The following is a 17,937-nucleotide window of genomic DNA, read 5'->3' as shown; positions in this document are numbered from 1 at the left end:
AGTACCTCCTTTTTGAAGAGTATTCAATACCTACCATAAGCTTACTTTTACTGCAATTCTCGGGGGGAGGGGGCGTAGGTTCAAGCCCTACTGGGACCAAATATTTTTTCCTTATATATTTTGATTTTGCTCTAGATTAGTAATAACTTTTACAGATTTACCGAGAGCTAAGTAATATTGTATTCGGCAATATAATAGATTCCTTTCTCAATAAATTTTCGAAGTATCATAAATCATTGGAAAAGTCTTTTACTTCTTTTGATTATCAAAAGTATCTATCAAAGTTCTGTTATTATATTTCACTTCTTTGTGGTGATTAAAAATAACAAATGTCCGAGCTTTTACTTCCTCTATGTTCTGAATTTTTAGTACAGTTAATTTATTTGTGAATGCCATTATGTAAAATCCTCAATGAAAAATCCGTCATCCAGCGATAAGAACAGTGTCTCGTATATTTATTGGTCAGCGGCCACATCGACTGCTCAAGTTAGTACTACACTAAGGCCAGCATTTTTTTTTCTGGTTTACGGGAGATTTTTCAAAAAAAAAATTAAAAATAAAAATCCCAATTCTGAGATTTTGAGTAGTCGACCAAATAAATAAAAATAAAACGTCCAAAAGGATACATATTTTGTACACCACAGAAACAAAAGCTTGCAAGCTTAAATTGCATACACACTCACAAGTGAACTATTCTGAACTGGTTTATATCTCATCATCTCAGTATGATACTGTTGTTCTCTCTATGTGTAGCTTGTATGATTAATACCATTTTCAAAGCCACCAAGGATATGTATTATTTGTGTTTTTGTATGTATCTATTTTGTATACAAACATACTTTCAAAGGGTCTTCTTATAGATTTTATCGGTATACTTCAAGTGAATATGAGAATATTGCTGGGAGTTTTATGCTTGATAATTATCTTTTGAGTTACAGTACCTGGCTAGAACTTTCGTCAAACTAATTTGACGCGATCCTAGGTAATATTGAGATAATCTTTTCATGCGGGCAATATCTCCACTCGGATAAGATTGCCCATCTCACATATTAAACAACCATTAATTTGACTGTCCAATTATTTTAACTAGTTTGAATTTTTTATCACGTGTATCATTGTCAAGCATTTTCAGGGATATGTGTCATTTTACATTGAAATTGCACTTTGTTTTGAACAGAACTACTGAAAATTGTGGTATTAGTTATTTTTTCTTCTCTTACCCTCTGTTTAGGAAGTTGACACTCACTTTTCCTTTTCTATTTTGCCATTTCTTTGGTTTCTTTCCTTTTAATCAATTGTGGTATTTTTCTGTCAGTCCCACATGAATTTGATCGTTGTCCAGTTATAATACAGATAACAAATCATCTGGACAGCGTTGATAGTGAAGGTCATTTTTCGTACGTGATTATTCCTAATGTTGAGCTTTAGGTGCTGTAATTTCTACTCAGATCCAATTTGTTTACAATACTTGTTATCTCTGCCAAATTATTCCAGAGACAATTGTCTGTTAGATTTTATATTTTTCCTATTTAATTTCACACAATTTACATCCATACAGGCCGCCATTTTTCATGCGTCTGCTGATCTTGATCAAAAACCTCTACCATACAGTTAAACTTTTATTTTTGGCAGCAGCAATTATGGACGGTCGGCGGGTAAAATGAAAATAAAATTACTGAAATTGACTTTTATTTTTATTTTGTTTTGTCAAAAAATAGGGTCGGCGCTCCCGTAAACCAGAAGATTAAAAAATGCTGGCCTAATCCTCTGCATTCAATTAAAGTTCGCAGTGAAGCTTAATGATTTCAATTGTTCTATGTGCTGTCTTTTGAGAACTATTTTCTTTCGGCGGATTGTGAAATCTATGGTGGTTATCAAAAAATCGATTAAGCCGAAATTCGTATATGTATTATTGTGGTTCCACTGGACGGAATTGTCTTCGACTATCCGTCCAAATATACCAAGCAAATGCCATTTTGTAAACATTACTATTAGGCATCTAATACCTGAAAGTGGGAGCTCCAGCACAATAAATTGTTCCCAGTGTCAGTTTCACTATTGTAAGTCTTCTTATTGTAGGAGTATCGATGGTGAGTTTTTTTTAACATGCTTTAATTGTAAAAGAAATGTGTTCCATAAGCAGTGCGTGTTAAAATGCAAAAAAATATCGCTTACCTTTGCCAGGGCCGGCGAAAAGTGGGATGTTTTGGGGGTCGTGACCCCAAATGTCTGTGTATTACACTAATTGATGTATAACTCTTTCTATGGCAGTCTTACTGTCATCAGTCAATTAATTAAACCTTGTTTGCTTACTACACTAGGTTTTATGCACTTTCTCGAGCGTGTTAAAAATATGATGATACACGATATATGAACAAAACATTTTATATTATTATATTTATATGATACACGTATTTTTCAAATGTACATGACCCAATAAACAAAATCAAAAGTCTCAAAATTATACACATTTTCGATATTATCATTTATATTTACAGGTATCAGGAAAAGATTCTGGTTAACAAATATTCAACATTGGGCATTTAGAAAGTGTAACTAACATTTGTGAAAAAGCTATACTTGTATTATTAAAATTGTCTATGTATAGTTACACTAAAATGTAGCGTTAGACAAAATGAAAGGACCTTTGCAACTGATCGTTTGCAACGCATTTGATTTTGCAAAATTGAATTTAGAAAATACCACATCTGTGGGATAAAGGTAAAGATGTAGACAAACTTATGAACAGATAACACTACCAGTATGTTTTCCGATTTAGACATTTTCAAAGTACCTGGTACATATAGACCATTATTTTTGCTCTCAGAAATATGGTCTTAATACACACTTGACTGTATAACAAAAATATATTTTACACAGTTTTACGTTGCAATTCTTGGGATGATGTACCAGACGGTTGGAAGATATGTAATGTGAGTCATGACATGAGACTTGGTAGTATATGTCGTTTTGGTTGCTACGGAGGCCACGAGCTGGTCGGGGCAAACAGAACAGAATGTTTGGAGTCAGAACAATGGGACACGGCCACTCAACCTTACTGTCAAAGTTTGTATACACGTTACAGATTACATTTTCCGATCAAAATCAAAATATTTATATGATTGGCGATAATGGTTATTTTGCTTGCACGAGATTTAACGCTCATTTCAATGTAAATAGTAATCTCTCTCAAAAGTTCCAGAATTTATTTCTGAAAAATCTGAAAAAAGTGGAAATAAAGATGAAGAAAATATACCACCTTTAACTGATAATATATGTGTAATTAGATAAAAACTACAAGAAGATTCTTTGAAACCATGGAATGCAGCTGAGCTAACCAATAGCAGACTTAAGTCTGTTTATGAGATAATTAAATATGCAACACCTCTCACGCCCCTTAGAGCCGACCCAAGCGGAACTCTAGTTTTAAGAGTACTCTGTGTTCCCTTAGCAACTGAAACAATAACAAAGCTAAATCCAAACACAGGGTGACTATTTGTGACTACCACATGACACTTAAAAACTGATGTGTTTCGGGCAGGGTCGCAAGGTGCCTAGTTATCCGTGTGATGCAAATAGGGTAGTAAAAATATTTCATGAGAAGATGCTTTAAATAGAAGCATAGCATACAAGGAAGTAAAATGATTGCAGTGTAACAAGCTATCGAGAGGAAACCACAAAACGCTCAGAGATAACGCAAATGATAAATAAAAATTTAAACACGTGTTTACTCCAGAAGAAATGACACATCTTATCTCTAAAGGCTCGTCTACACTATTCAAGAAAACTTGCACAAGATATAAATCACAGCAACTTGTATAGTGTAGACAGTAAATTGTGTCCCCCATTAGTGTATTTTTGAGTGGCAGTTTAGAACTCATCCTATTTTTCTTGGATGGTCGTGCTGTCAAATGCTCTGATAAAGGGTTTTGATGAGGAGCACCTGCCCAGTATGGTATTTTGTTAACATTTTTTCATTAAATGTGTATTTAGATCTAATAAAACTATCATTGAATGTTTTGCTTTGATAATTTAACAATGAACATGGCAGTGTGAACAGCAGAAAAAAATGATGTTTTTGTAGGGATAACGCATGTTTTTTCGTGTTATAACATCTGCAGAATCCCGAGGGATTGGTTGGAACCCGAGCCCGTTAGGGCGCCAACGTATCCCGAGGGGTTCTGCAAATGTTATTACACGAAAAAAACATGCGCTAACGCTATTCTAGCATAAAACGCGTAAAAACTGATAAATGAATACAATGTCACTCAACGTCATTAATTTTCCACGAAATGTGCGGGAATGTCTTAGTTGTTTTTACGTTGACGTCATTTCGTTTTGAATTATCCGTTTTGGGACCGAATGACGTTTAAGCCTTGCCACGAAACGCGCATATATAAAAAGGTGTTATAACAGCACGCGAGCGCGAGAAGCTCTCTCTATTAACACACGTTTTCTCTCCTGTTAAAACACCCCCGAAATGTGACAAGAACAGCAGTTTTATGCTAGAAAATTGAATGACATGCTCAAAAGCCAAGTTTATATAATTCAATAATAAAATTATATCTAGTACTCCAGTGGAAGAGTAACATCAGCAAGTTCGGTGTTCTCAAAAAGTATTTTTACATTATCAATGATGTTTCTCACAAGGTTACATATTAACAAAATATGACTGTTTTATCATATTTCCTGAAATAATATCTTTAAAGTAGCTTTGTTCTTTAACTGGATATGTATCACTTCAATTAGAGTTTTTCTCAATCAATGTTTTCACCAATGAATCATTTTTAAAATGTACAAATATTTGATCTTTATAAACACTTTGTACCGTGTAACGGTCAGTTTTTTCCCCAGTCAGTTCTTTCCCCGGGGAAAAAAACTGACTAGTTAGTTTCTTCCCCGGGGGAAAGAATTGACTAGTCAGTTTTTTCCCCGGGGAAGAAACTGACTGGTCAGTTCTTCCCCCCCCCCCCCCTAGTCAATTTTTCCCCCTAATCACAACTGGTTACTCTTGATCATTCTTATGGGGGGAAAAACTAACTAGTCAATTCTTTCCCCCCTCATCAATTTTCCTGGCTAGTCAATTATTTCCCCTGTTAGTGAATTGGAACTGGTTATTCTTGGTTATTCTTAACTAGCCTGTTTTTCATTTCCGATAGTCGGTTTTCATTTAAATTTCCTATAAAATAAGAAATATGTTTCATATTTTGTGTAAATTAAAGACATGTTTTTAAATGAACTTATTTTAATTTCTGTTGTATTTTTTTATTTGCCTTTTTCCTGTTTCAGTTTCTTCTAAGGTAAGGAAATTACTGCTGGTCAGTTCTTTTCCCACGTAGCCAGTACTTGACCAGTAAGGTGGGTGAAGTAAATTGACCAGTCAGTTCTTTCCCCCCTAGCCAGTTCTTGACCTGTTGGTTTGGGAGAAGAAACTGACTAGTCAGATCTTTTCCCCCTAGCCAGTGCTTGACCTGTCAGGTGGGGGAAGAAATTGACTAGTCAGTTCTTTCCCCCCTAGCCAATACTTGACCTGTCAGGTGGGGGAAGAAATTGACCGGTCAGTTCTTTCCCCTTAGCCAGAACTTGACCTTTCAGGTTGGAAGAAAAAATTGACCAGTCAGTTCTTGCCCCAATATCATATACTTGACCTGTCAGGTGGGGGAAGAAATTTACCGGTCAGTTCTTTCCCCTCTAGGCAGTACTTGCTAGGGGGGAAGAACAGACTGGTCAATTTCTTCCCCACCTGACAAAGCAAGTACTGGCTAGCGGGGAAAGAACTGACCGGTCAATTTCTTCTCCCCAACCGACAGGTCAAGCACTGGCTAGGGGGGGGAAAACTGACCAGACATTTTCTTCGCCCACCTAACAGAGCAAGTACTGGCGAGAGGGGGAAGGAATTGACCGGTCAGTTCTTTCCCCCCCAGCAAGTACTTGACCTGTCAGGTGGGGGAAGAAATTAACCAGCCAGTTCTTTCCCCCCTATCATATGCTTGACCTGTCAGGTGGGGGAAGAAATTTACTGGTCAGTTCTTTCCCCTCTAGGCAGTACTTGCTAAAAAGAACTGACCAGTCAATTTCTTCCCCCTCTAGCCAGTACTTGCTCTGTTAGGTGGGCGAAGAAAATGTCTGGTCAGTTCTTTCCCCCCTAGCCAGTGCTTGACCTGTCAGGTTGGGGAAGAAATTTACTGGTTAGTTCTTTCCCCTCCAAAGCCAGTACTTGCTCTGTTAGGTAAGGGAAGAAATTGACTAGTCAGTTCTTTCCCCCCTAGCCAGTACTTGACCTGTCAGGTGGGGGAAGAAATTGACCGGTCAGGTCTTTCCCCCTAGCCTGAACTTGACCTTTCAGGTGGGAAGAAAAAATTGACCAGTCAGGTCAAGTACTGGCTAGGGGGGAAAGAACTGACCAGACATTTTCTTCGCCCACCTAACAGAGCAAGTACTGGCGAGAGGGGGAAGGAATTGACCGGTCAGTTCTTTCCCCCCCAGCAAGTACTTGACCTGTCAGGTGGGGGGAGAAATTAACCAGTCAGTTCTTTCCCCCCTAGCCAGTACTTGACCTGTCGGGTGGGGAAATGAATTCGACCAGTCAGTTCTTTCCCCCCTAGCCAGTACTTGAGGTATCAGGAGGGAGAAGAAATTGACCAGACAGTTCTTTCCCCCCTAGCCAGTGCTTGACCTGTCAGGTAGGGGAAGAAATTGACTAGTCAGTTCTTTCTCCCCTAGCCAGTACTTGACCTGTCAGGTGGGGGAAGAAATTGACCGGTCAGTTCTTTCCCCACTAGCCAGAACTTGACCTTTCAGGTGGGAAGAAGAAATTGACCAGTCAGTTCTTTCCCCCCTATCATATGCTTGACCTGTCAGGTGGGGAAGAAATTTACTGGTCATTTCTTTCTCCCTAGCAGTACTTGCCTAGTGAAGAAACTGACCGGTCATTTCTTTCCCCTCTAGCCAGAAACTTGACCTTTAGGTGGGCGAAGAAATGCGGTCAGTTCTTTCCCCCCTACCATACTTGCCTGAGTCAATTTTCTTCCACTAGGCAATTTAGGGGGGAAAGACTGACGGTCATTTCTTCCCCCTGACAGGTCAAGTATATGTTGGAGAAAGAACTGACGGTCAATTTCTTCCCCCCCTGACAGGTCACGTACTGGTTGGGGGGAAAGAACGATAGTTGTCAGTTCTTCCCCACCTGACGTCAGTTAATCTTGGAAGAACTGACAGGCCAAATTTTTCCCCACCTGATAGATCAGTATATCACAATTAGGGGGAAAGACTGACAGTCAATTTCTTCTCCCACCTGATAGGTCAAGTATATGCAGGGGGAAAGAACTGACTAGTCAGTTTCTTCCCCCACCTGATAGGTCAAGTATGCAAGGGGGAAAGAACTGACTAGTCAATTTCTTCCCCCACCTGAATGTAAATATATGCAAGGGGGAAAGAACTGACTGGCCAATTTTCTTCCCCTACCTGATACGGTGATAATATAGCTAGGGGGGAAAGAACTGACTGTCAATTTCTTCCCCCACCTGATAGGTCAAGTATATGCAAGGGGGGAAAGAACTGACCGTCAATTTCTTCTCCCCACCCGAAGGTCAAGTATATGCAAGGGGGAAAGAACTGACTGGTCAATTTCTCTCCCCACCCGATCGGTCATTATGCAGTAGGAAAGAACGACTGGTCAATATTCATCCCCACACCTGAAGGCTCGAAGTACTCTATATTAGGGAAGAACGACATGGTCAATTTCTTCCTCCACCTGACTAGTCAAGTATATGAGGGGGAAAGAACTTGACCGGTCAATTTCTTCCGCACATTTACTGCCGAATCAGGTAAAACGTATTACAATGGGGTTAATACGAATACTTGACGGTCCCAAACAAATCTCCCCACCCGACAGGTCAAGTACTTGCTAGTGGGGAAAGAACTGACTGGTCAATTTCTTCTCCCCACACCACAGCTCAAGTACTAACTATATATAGGGGGAAAAGAACTGACTAGTCAATTTCTTCCTCCACCTGACAGGTCAAGTATATGTTGGGGGGGGGGGAAAGAACTGACCGGTCAATTTCTTCCCCGCACCTCACAGATATTAAATAGTAATGGCAATCAAACAGATGTTAAAAAATTTGATTTGACAAAAAACAACATTGATTAAAGTTACAATAAAGAAACATACAGGTTTATTCAAATGAAAAACAATACCTGTTTCATCTGAAATTTAAATGGAAAATGAATAGACACTTGTATCCCAAATAACAATACCGACAGAATCCAGTACTTGAAGGGAAAACTAGGGGGAAAGAACTGACTAGTCAGTTTTTTCCCTAGGGAAAAATCTGACTAACTAGTCAGTTTTTATCCCTATCAGAAAACTTATTCCAAGGGGGGAAAAACTGACTAGGGGGGGGGGGAAGAAACTGACTAGTCCGTTTTTTCCCCGGGGGAAAGAATTGACTAGTCAGTTTTTCCCCGGGGAAAGAACTGACTGGGGGAAAAACTGGGATGTTACACCGGTATCATTTCGGCCATCTTTTTTATTTACCTGTCATGATTTCACTCCATTTAAAATTAATGTGTCTTCCAAGTTCAAGAAATATTGCAAAGCACTAATTGCTTGTATAAGATATAAATTATCTAGTGATTTATGGGCCCTACAAGATTTTCTTGAATAGTGTAGACGAGCCTTAATTCTAGTTCTTTGGTTTTGTTTGCTTTATTTTCCCTGAACATTAAAAGGCAGTTAATAAGCATGATATTTAGCTCACCTGAGCACGAAGTGCTCAAAGGTGAGCTTTAGTGATCATCCTGTGTCCGGCGTCCGTCGTCGTCCGTCCGTCCGTCCGTCGTCAACAATTTGGCTGTTAACACTCTAGAGGTCACATTTTTACCCCAATCTTAATGAATCTTGGTCAGAATGTTACCCTCAATAAAATCTTGGACGAGTTTGATATTGGGTCATCTGGGGTCTAAAACTAGGTCACCAGGTCAGATCAAAGGAAAAGCTTGTTAACACTCTAGAGGTCACATTTTTGGCCCAATCCTAATGAAACTTGGTCAAAGTGTTACCTTTAATAAAATCTTGGATGAGGTCGATATTGGGTTACATGAGGTCAAACACTAGGTCACCAGGTCAAATCAAAGGAAAAGCTTGTTAATACTCTAGAGGTCCCAATTTTGGCCCAATCTTAATGAAACTTGGTCAGAGTGTTATCCTTAATAAAGTTTTAGACGAGTTTGATATTGGGTCATCTGAGGTCAAAAACTAGGTCACCAGGTCAAATCAAAGGAAAAACTTGTTAACACTGTAGAGGCCGCATTTAAGACTATATCTTCATAAAACTTGGTCAGAATAGTAATATTGATAATCTTAAGGTCAAGTATGAATCTGGGTCATGTAGGATCAAAAACTAGGTCACCCGGTCAAATCAAAGGAAAAGCTAGTCAACACTGTAGAGGCCACATTTATGACTATATCTTAATGAAACTTGGTCAGAATGTTAATCTTGATGATCTTTAGGTCAAGTTAAAATCTGGGTCAGCTAGAGACAAAAACTAGGTCACTAGGTCAAATCAAAGGAAAAGTTTTAAACACTCTAGAGGCCACATTCATGACTGTATCTTCATGAAGCTAAGTCAGAATGTTAAACTTGATGATCTTTAGGTCAAGTTTGAATCTGGGTCATGTTGGGCCAAAAACTAGGTCACAGGGTCAGATCAAAGGAAAAGATTGTTAACACTCTAGAAGCCACATTTATGACTGTATCTTCTTGAAACTTAGTCAGAATGTTCAACTTGATGATCTTTAGGTTAAGTTCGAATCTGGGTCACGTAGGGTCAAAAACAAGGTCACATGGTCAAATCAAAGGAAAAGCTAGTTAACACTTTAGAGGCCACATTTATGACCATATCTTAATGAAACTTGGTAAGAATGTTATTCTTGATATTCTTTAGGTCAATAGGTCAGGTGAGCGATACAGGGCCTTCATGGCCCCCTTAATACTAGTGTAGCTGATTGTTGCTATCTTTTCATTGGTATTTTATACATTTATACATTAAGAACTGCAATGTGTCGACCTGTTTCCAACTCCCGATCAATATGGCATTGTAAGTATTGAATGCACCGATGATAACTACTACAGAAGTATATGCTCATACAACTGCGTCGTTGGATACAGCGTGTTGCCAGGTCATAGCAAGATTCGAGTCTGTAACGAGTTTGGTATTTGGAGAGGGAGCATGCCCATGTGTGTAGGTATGTATTGGTGTGAGAGGGACATGAAGGATCTTTGCTTGCTTGAACAAATTTCTTCGCTAAAATTTCAAAAACATAAAAACTAAGTGAGTAGGTCAATGTAAAGATTATTCAAGGTAACTACTGAAATCTGTATGAAAAGTAATTTACAAATCGTCAGTGATCCAATGCTCTTTCTTGTAGCTCCAACAACAAGAAATAGGTTAGGGTTAAGAATATTAAATATTGAAATCTGTATAAAAGTCTAAATTTCTATGCTGTACCTTCAAAAACAAGAAAGTAGGTCAGTAAGTCAAGATTAAGAATATTGAACATGAGTATTGAAATCTGCATCAACCATTATACATGTGGTTGAAACATTTTTGTTGTAACTTCGAAAACAAGAAGTAGAGATAGATAGATAGGTCACGATTAAGACTATTCAGGATGAGTATACTATTGAAATCTGTATCAAACATTATACAGGTGGTCCAGATTTCTACGCTGTAACTTCAACAGCATTATATTTTTGGTCCAAATTTCTATGCCATTGCTTCAAAAACAAATAAGTCTATGTAAATCGAGGGATTTGTTAGCAAATCGTGTATTTTAGTGAATATTTTCGGTTGCTGTGTATTTAAAGGATAATACCACATAAGTGTTTGAAGTTGATGCGTTAGACATAAAGAAATCTGACTAATAAAATAGTTTTTTTTCCTTCAATTTTCTGCACAGTGATCTCCCTTACCTATAAGTAGAGATTTCTTAAGTTGAAGGGAAGCAACTTTCGCTAGCAGTTTGACTTTTCTTAAAAAGACTGCCGCAGTCAAAATAAGAAAAGTCATATTTGTAAAGTTATTATTTCGTACTGGTAACAAGAAGAGTTTGGTTTATTGGGTTAAAAGCTATATAACCCCCCCCCCCCCCCCCACCCCCCTATTTACACACACATCTATTTCTGCTGGATTTTTACTTGAAATATGCGCATATTTCCACTTTTAATTTAATACGTTTCTACAGATATTGAGCCACCAGTGTATACCGATTGTCCGTATGTTAAAGTTGGATATGCTGAACGCACCAAGACGTCAGGGCGTATCTGGTGGTACGATCCTACAGGTGAGATTTACTACATCCTCTTGCGTTTTGATCGCCTTTAGAAACATGTCGAATAAAGAAATGATATTTAAAGCAGAGGGAGAAATGTCGGGTTTTTCCTAGTTTAGGTTGTAAATCTATTGTAGATAAGGCATTTGAAGATATAGGATCATAATGCTTTTGTATCATGACTATAAAAGTACACTGTGTTACATTTGTAGTTTCAAAGGTATTGCATGAAATGAGTTATAGAAACCTTCATACATTGTCATAACTAAATGAAGGGTTTCGATTGTTGCCAAGGGCAAATTTCTAATTTTTTGCGTCAAATGCACAACAATGCAAAAAAAGCATATGAACAAATCTAATGTCACACTCATTTATATCAGCTACTGACAACAGCGGAAGTGTCACCTCTACTCAAATCTCCGGGCCAGAATCTGGATCCGACCTGCAAGTTGGCGAGCATACTGTCCAGTACATGGCATACGATACTTCCAATAACACGGCTATCTGCGAGTTCAAGGTCGTCGTAAAACGTGAGTAATTCACACATAAAACTTATATAGATGTTCCGTTGACTGTTTACTGAATGACTTTTATGATCTTATTCAAAATGAAACTACATGTACACTGTATATGCAAACTCGTCCCTATAAGATATTGGTATGAACTGTTTCAGAAATAAACTGTCACACTATATACCCGCTACCCTACACCTCGACCGTATGCCCGAATGGAAGGAGCTACGGATCTACCTGTCAGTTTATGTGTGCCAAAGGTGCAGTCCTAAATGGTCCAGCCAATGTTGAATGCGATAAAACAGACTCTAACGTTTCGTACGGAGTTTGGACATTCAGGGACAGACAACCATACTGTGAACGTAAGTATTCGTATAATAGTTTTGTACAATAAAAATTAACGAGCAATTACAATTTGTATAATTATAAAAGGATAAAGTGTGTAATAAACAATGCAATATGTGATATATATTTATCAAGATTGTATTTATCAAGATCATTATATCCCTTTTATGGTTCTGTTTTCAGGACAAAACTGGAAACGATCTACAATGTTTTATTGGTACAATGATAAGAGACAAAACAAAATAGGTTTAAAACCTTTGCTGTGTGAATAATCCAATTCTATAGAGAACCATACACTTCTACAATATAAATTACTTGGGAATAAATCGTAGTAAGAAAAAAGTACTAAAACTGCTAATGAATTTTATACTATATTATAGCTGCTAATAAATTTTATACTAAATTATTGCTAGTTCAGAACACGTGTCAAGAACTCCGTGCTCCTGATAATGGCGCCTTGGCATGTGACACATGGCTTAATGGAAGGTATTGCCAAATGCTGTGTGAAGATGGTTATGTTGTAGTGGACGACCCGGATACGACATTGGACGAAGTTCGTATACACAAGACTTTAGTAGTTTGTGGCAATTCTGGAATATGGCACATTTCCGGGGACATTCCGAATTGCCAAGGTATTTTTGCATGTTATTAGACACAATTTCTGTGTACTGTCCTAATATAAAAGACACACCGATATTTGATTGAACCTGGCCTTTCTGTAATTTGTTCGAGCAGAATTTAGGGGAAAATCCAATCAAAACAAAAAAATAAACTACTTTACTATTTGATATCTTATATCAAATAGGACAGAGATTTTTGTATATTATAATGTTGTATATTATCTTATTATTCACATCTGGAACTATTTATTATCTTATGGGACAGACTTTCTTTTTTGTATGTATCTTAATTGTCATGTATAATCTTTGTGGCGCATGGTAATTCTTTTAAAACATAGTTATTGTTATATTACGTTTATTTAAGACTTCTTTAATTTGAGACGTGTTTGTCGAGAAAATTTAAGTAATTCTGATATGTGTATTTTTGTATAAATGTTAAATTATAAATTGACTGTATGATTGTGTGTATGTGTGAATGTACATCAGTTGAAGGCCATACTGGAAATAAGTTGTAAAATATCTGCATTTGTCAGTTAGTATTTCACCTTCAGAAAATAAAGTTATTATTATTATTATCATTATTATTGCATTTAAATTTTGGTATTGTTATACATTTCCAGGTAAATTCTTGGAAATCATTCCTAAAGCCTTTCTATGAAGATAGATATCATTTTTTTATTGTTCTATTTCATTTTGCCTAGGACTATCCAACTTGGCGAGGCTGTTTGTAATACTGCTTAAGGCCAAATGATAAAGCAATATGAAATTACCTTATTAATTTAACTTTAAGACACTTACTAGAAACTTTGTCCTCTGTTGATTAAATGCAACAACAAAATCCAAAGTCAACTAATTTTTACAACATAATATCATTCAACAAATGAGCAACGCGATATTTAGATTTCTGCGCAAAATGAAGCGCACTGCACAAAACAGTGACGCACCTCACAAACTGCAGCATGCTGCGCTTAACTGTGAAGAAAATGGCACATTATGCAGGAATGTGGCGCGCTGTGCAAACAACATGTTCATTTCCATATATGGACTGCACTTTGGATATACTGCAGTTTGTTCATTGACTGTTTTGGAATCCCGTATAGAAAAGAGTTTCAACAATTAAAACATTATGTAACAAGAGAGTTAATTAGAGATTTGATTGCGTTTGCGGTTATTTATTGTATGATTTGACTAATTTGCCGCATTCCTACATACACTATTCACATGTTCCCCATGCTCGAGTCCAGAAAAACTCCAAAGTTCCTGACACTGCCCGATTGTCTGATTTCAGAGTCATCCACTTTCACAGATATGTTTGAAACAGACTGTATTTTGTTTCAGATGAAAATATAATTAATTCTTTCTTTCAGCATTGAGTTTCAACACGTTTGTATTCATCCCACTTACTATATCCTTTAAACAACTTTCAGCGTAATGGATGGTCTCTTCAATAAACATTCTGTTTTTGGATTGAATTATTGATATAACTGCGAATCGTCAGCATAGAAATGATTGTTAAGTCCGTGCTTTCTGCAGATAGTTCCGACTGGTTTGTGTACATTGCGTAGTTCTTTGGCCTTAAGACAGACCCTTGGGGTGCACTTCTTCATGAGCGGGGTACACTTCTCCATGAGCACTGATTGTGATAGCTCACCATCTATGCAAACGGTCTGGTATCGGTCACTAAGGCATGACATCATCCATGCCAGTGGCTTGCCTGTAATATCAAAATGACGTTCTAGGCGATGAATCAATGCCCCGTGGTCGATAGTGTCAATTGCTGCGGAGAGATCGAGCATCACAAGGATGGTCACATTGTTCTTATGAAACGATTAAAAATGTTTTGAACTTTTAATAGGGCGGTTTCGGTCGAGTGGAATTTCTTATAAGCAGATTAAGATTGACTTCATTGAGTTCATTGTTCCTCAAATGATTTCAGTTCGAACATCTACCACTGTTTCTAAGATATTTGACAGAAAAGGCAGATTTGACACAAGTCTATAGCTTGTAAGAACATTAGATTCTAGGCCTGGCGTTTTTAGAGGAGTTCTTATTCGTGAATGTTTAGCACATACGCAACGTCTAGGGATGCAGTTATAATTTTTGTTATCACTGATGTTAGTTCGTCAAGACATTCTTTTAATAACCATGTTGGGATAGGATCTAGTTCACAAGATTTGTTTGCTGACTTTTTAATAATTAATGTCACTTCGTCTTCTGAGATTTGGGTAAACTCAACATAAATGACACCTGTGTATTAAGTTTTTTGTCATCTAAATCAGATATAGGTTGTGTTTGCGATGTTATATTGTTTCTGATTGTTTCAATCTTTCCAATAAAGGAGTCACTTCACTGAAATCTTGGAGATGAATGTGATGGTAAAATCACCTCATTTGTATCTTAAAGAAGATTTTTGTAAATCTTAGATAGATTAACTGTTATGACCACTCCCACATGATTCAATTTGGCCTGTATAATATTCAACACAAGCTTGTTTAAGCATTTTATTCACTTCAGCACACTGTGTTCGGTAAATCTGGTGATCAGTTGTATGTTTACTTTCACGCCATTTCCGCTCTAATTTTCGTTTCTGATGTTTCGCTTCGTGGAGTTGCTCGGTATACCAAGGACATGAAGGTCTTAATACAATAGTCTTGGTAGTCAAAGGGGCATGTTTGTCTACAACAAAAATTAACTGATTTCAATACTCCTCCACAAATTCATCAGTATCAGATGGAGTGCATTGAGTGTTAAAGAAATCTGTTATTCGTATATCTTTTCGGAATGTGTCAAAGTCGATCGATCGACACAGATTTACATACTGGGGGTGGTTTGGAAGCTTTAGCGTCGAATATCACAACAAAATGATCACGTGACACCTTTCAATTGGAATCAGAGAGTCCAGGATCTATGACCTCGATATTTGAAACCGTTACATCATTATGTCTGGTTATCACTACATCCAACGTATGTCCAGCAACATGTGTTGGTTCTAGTACATGTTGACACAGGTCACATGCATGTTGACTGCTTGTAAACTTTTTTGTGTCACTAGATGTATCTTCCGGTAAATCAAGATGACAGTTAAGGTACCCCGAAATGATGGTGGTCTTGTCAATTGTGGCATATTAAGTTAAGAAATGAGGCCATTCTTGCTCAAGGAAAATGTGTGTGTTCAAACCATTTTATTTGGAAGGCGGAAGCCTGTATATAATTGGTAAGCCAGTGGGCCTGTGGAGTGTCCGCCTGTAACTACATATACTCAGACTGGGAAAATTCGTTGTCTTTGCTTGATGTGACTATGTTTTGATAATCATGGGATTAGGTCTCTTTTTTACACTTGGTAATTGTCCAATATTGTGCAACTCTGATATTTTATAATAAATACTCGGTGACATTCGCTCACTGAAACACATTATTGCTGCAGGCTATGCTGATACATGAATGATACTGAATTGCAATAGTGTTTTTTTAATCAAAACATCTTCAAAATCACAGTTATGATTCACGATAATTTATAACACTCAAATCACGACTAAATAATGTCTAATATATCCAATTTTTAGAATTCTGAACCAAGTATAAATGTCAGAAAACTAGATCAATATTTGAAAGCACTGAAAAAAAATGCAGCCGTCACCTGGCGCATATTAATAAACTAAGCAGAATACATAGCATTTACATGAATACTCATTACTTTCAACAAAAGCATAGATAACTAATTATATGGTGTAATGAGTAAAATTATACAAAAACGCTATAAGATCATCAGGCTATATTTTAAGTTCTTGGTGAGATAAAACTAGTACATGTATTTTAAGTTCTACTAGATATATACAGGAATTTTATTCATACCCAACTTTAACTTAAGTTAAATGACAGCCCTAGAAAGCAACCCTTAGAGAGAAAATTGCAAGCTAAAATTTCAAAACAATACTATAATTAACAAATAATCAAGGCCTTTGAGTTGTTTATCGTCTGATTTACCACGGTTCAGAGTTCAGATGCGCAGGAATTGAACCACGAGGGCGTTAGCCCGAGTGGTTAAATACTGAAGCATCTGAACGATGAACCGTGGTAAATTAGACGATAAATCACAAGAAGGCCTTGATTGTTTTGATTCTGACATGCTCATTGATATATTTTAATAAATATTATACTGGATTTCACTTACGCGAGGAATAATGTATCGGACGTCATGCGGCAATTTGACGTCATAATTGACGTCATAATGCTCTCTTGCCGGTCCGCGCGTCAACCGTTGTTTATCGCAGAATAAACAGAGCTGGATATCAAATCGAGCCATGTTAGAATATTTATTTAACAATATATTAAGACAATTAACACATATGTTATGACACTGTCAGTTTATAACTAGATAGATCTAATAGCATTTTTCATTTTTCTTTTCATGCAAACCATGTATAATTACCATCATGGAAATAATAAGAATAGAGTTATAGGGTAACGCGTCTTTGAAGACTGAACGCCCGTTCACTATCCCTGCAAACTAGGACAACGTGAATTCATGACAGTCCTTCAAAAATTAAATTATTCCAACAAAAAAGCTGAGAGCAAATTAATTTTTTCGCCTCACGCCAAAATACACTTTATAGCAAACTCGGATATCGCGAAAACTCGGATATAATGAACATTTTAACATGGCTCGATTTGATTTACACTTAAACAAAGAAGAAAATCAAGCTCTGTATATTCTGCGATAAACAACGGTTAACGCGCGGACCGGTAACAGAGCATTTTGACGTCATAATGACGTCAAAATGCCACGTGACGTCCAATACAATTACCGATGTAACTCATTGCAGACTTGGAGCGGTCTTCTGCGTATGCCCGAAAGTGATTATCAATTGTCGCGCACGGCAACAATATGCATATTTTTGCATCCGCATGCATTTAGTGTACAATATGCATAAAATACTGACTAAAGGTTAGGGTTAGTATCACCATGGTTACAAAATATATACATTTAAGATATTTTCGTTCAGATTTAGTTAATCCGGTATGTACCGGAGTCTGTAATTTATACCGGCGCTCCAAGTCTGCACTGAGTCACATTCATACATTACTCCTCGGGTAAATGAAGTCCAGAATAACATTTATCAAAACA

At 37.2% G+C, this 17,937-nt stretch overlaps 1 protein-coding gene across 2 annotated transcripts in view; it reads left to right on the top strand.

The window, feature by feature from the left end:
* The window catches only part of LOC128546131 (uncharacterized), a 110,398-nt gene that overhangs the window by 31,738 nt on the left and 60,723 nt on the right, over nt 1-17,937 (top strand). For both annotated transcript variants that reach the window (XM_053525267.1, XM_053525266.1), the window contains exons 4-9: nt 2,881-3,066; nt 10,055-10,249; nt 11,249-11,347; nt 11,716-11,865; nt 12,009-12,209; nt 12,606-12,824. In XM_053525267.1, coding sequence (XP_053381242.1) covers nt 2,881-3,066; nt 10,055-10,249; nt 11,249-11,347; nt 11,716-11,865; nt 12,009-12,209; nt 12,606-12,824 — 1,050 coding nt within the window. The remainder of the gene's footprint in view (nt 1-2,880; nt 3,067-10,054; nt 10,250-11,248; nt 11,348-11,715; nt 11,866-12,008; nt 12,210-12,605; nt 12,825-17,937) is intronic.

The sequence above is a fragment of the Mercenaria mercenaria genome, chromosome 15 (genome assembly GCF_021730395.1).
Source record: "Mercenaria mercenaria strain notata chromosome 15, MADL_Memer_1, whole genome shotgun sequence".
NCBI classification, from domain to species: domain Eukaryota; kingdom Metazoa; phylum Mollusca; class Bivalvia; order Venerida; family Veneridae; genus Mercenaria; species Mercenaria mercenaria.
Note: the sequence above shows the minus strand (reverse complement) of the source record. Positions and strands in the feature narration are given on the sequence as shown.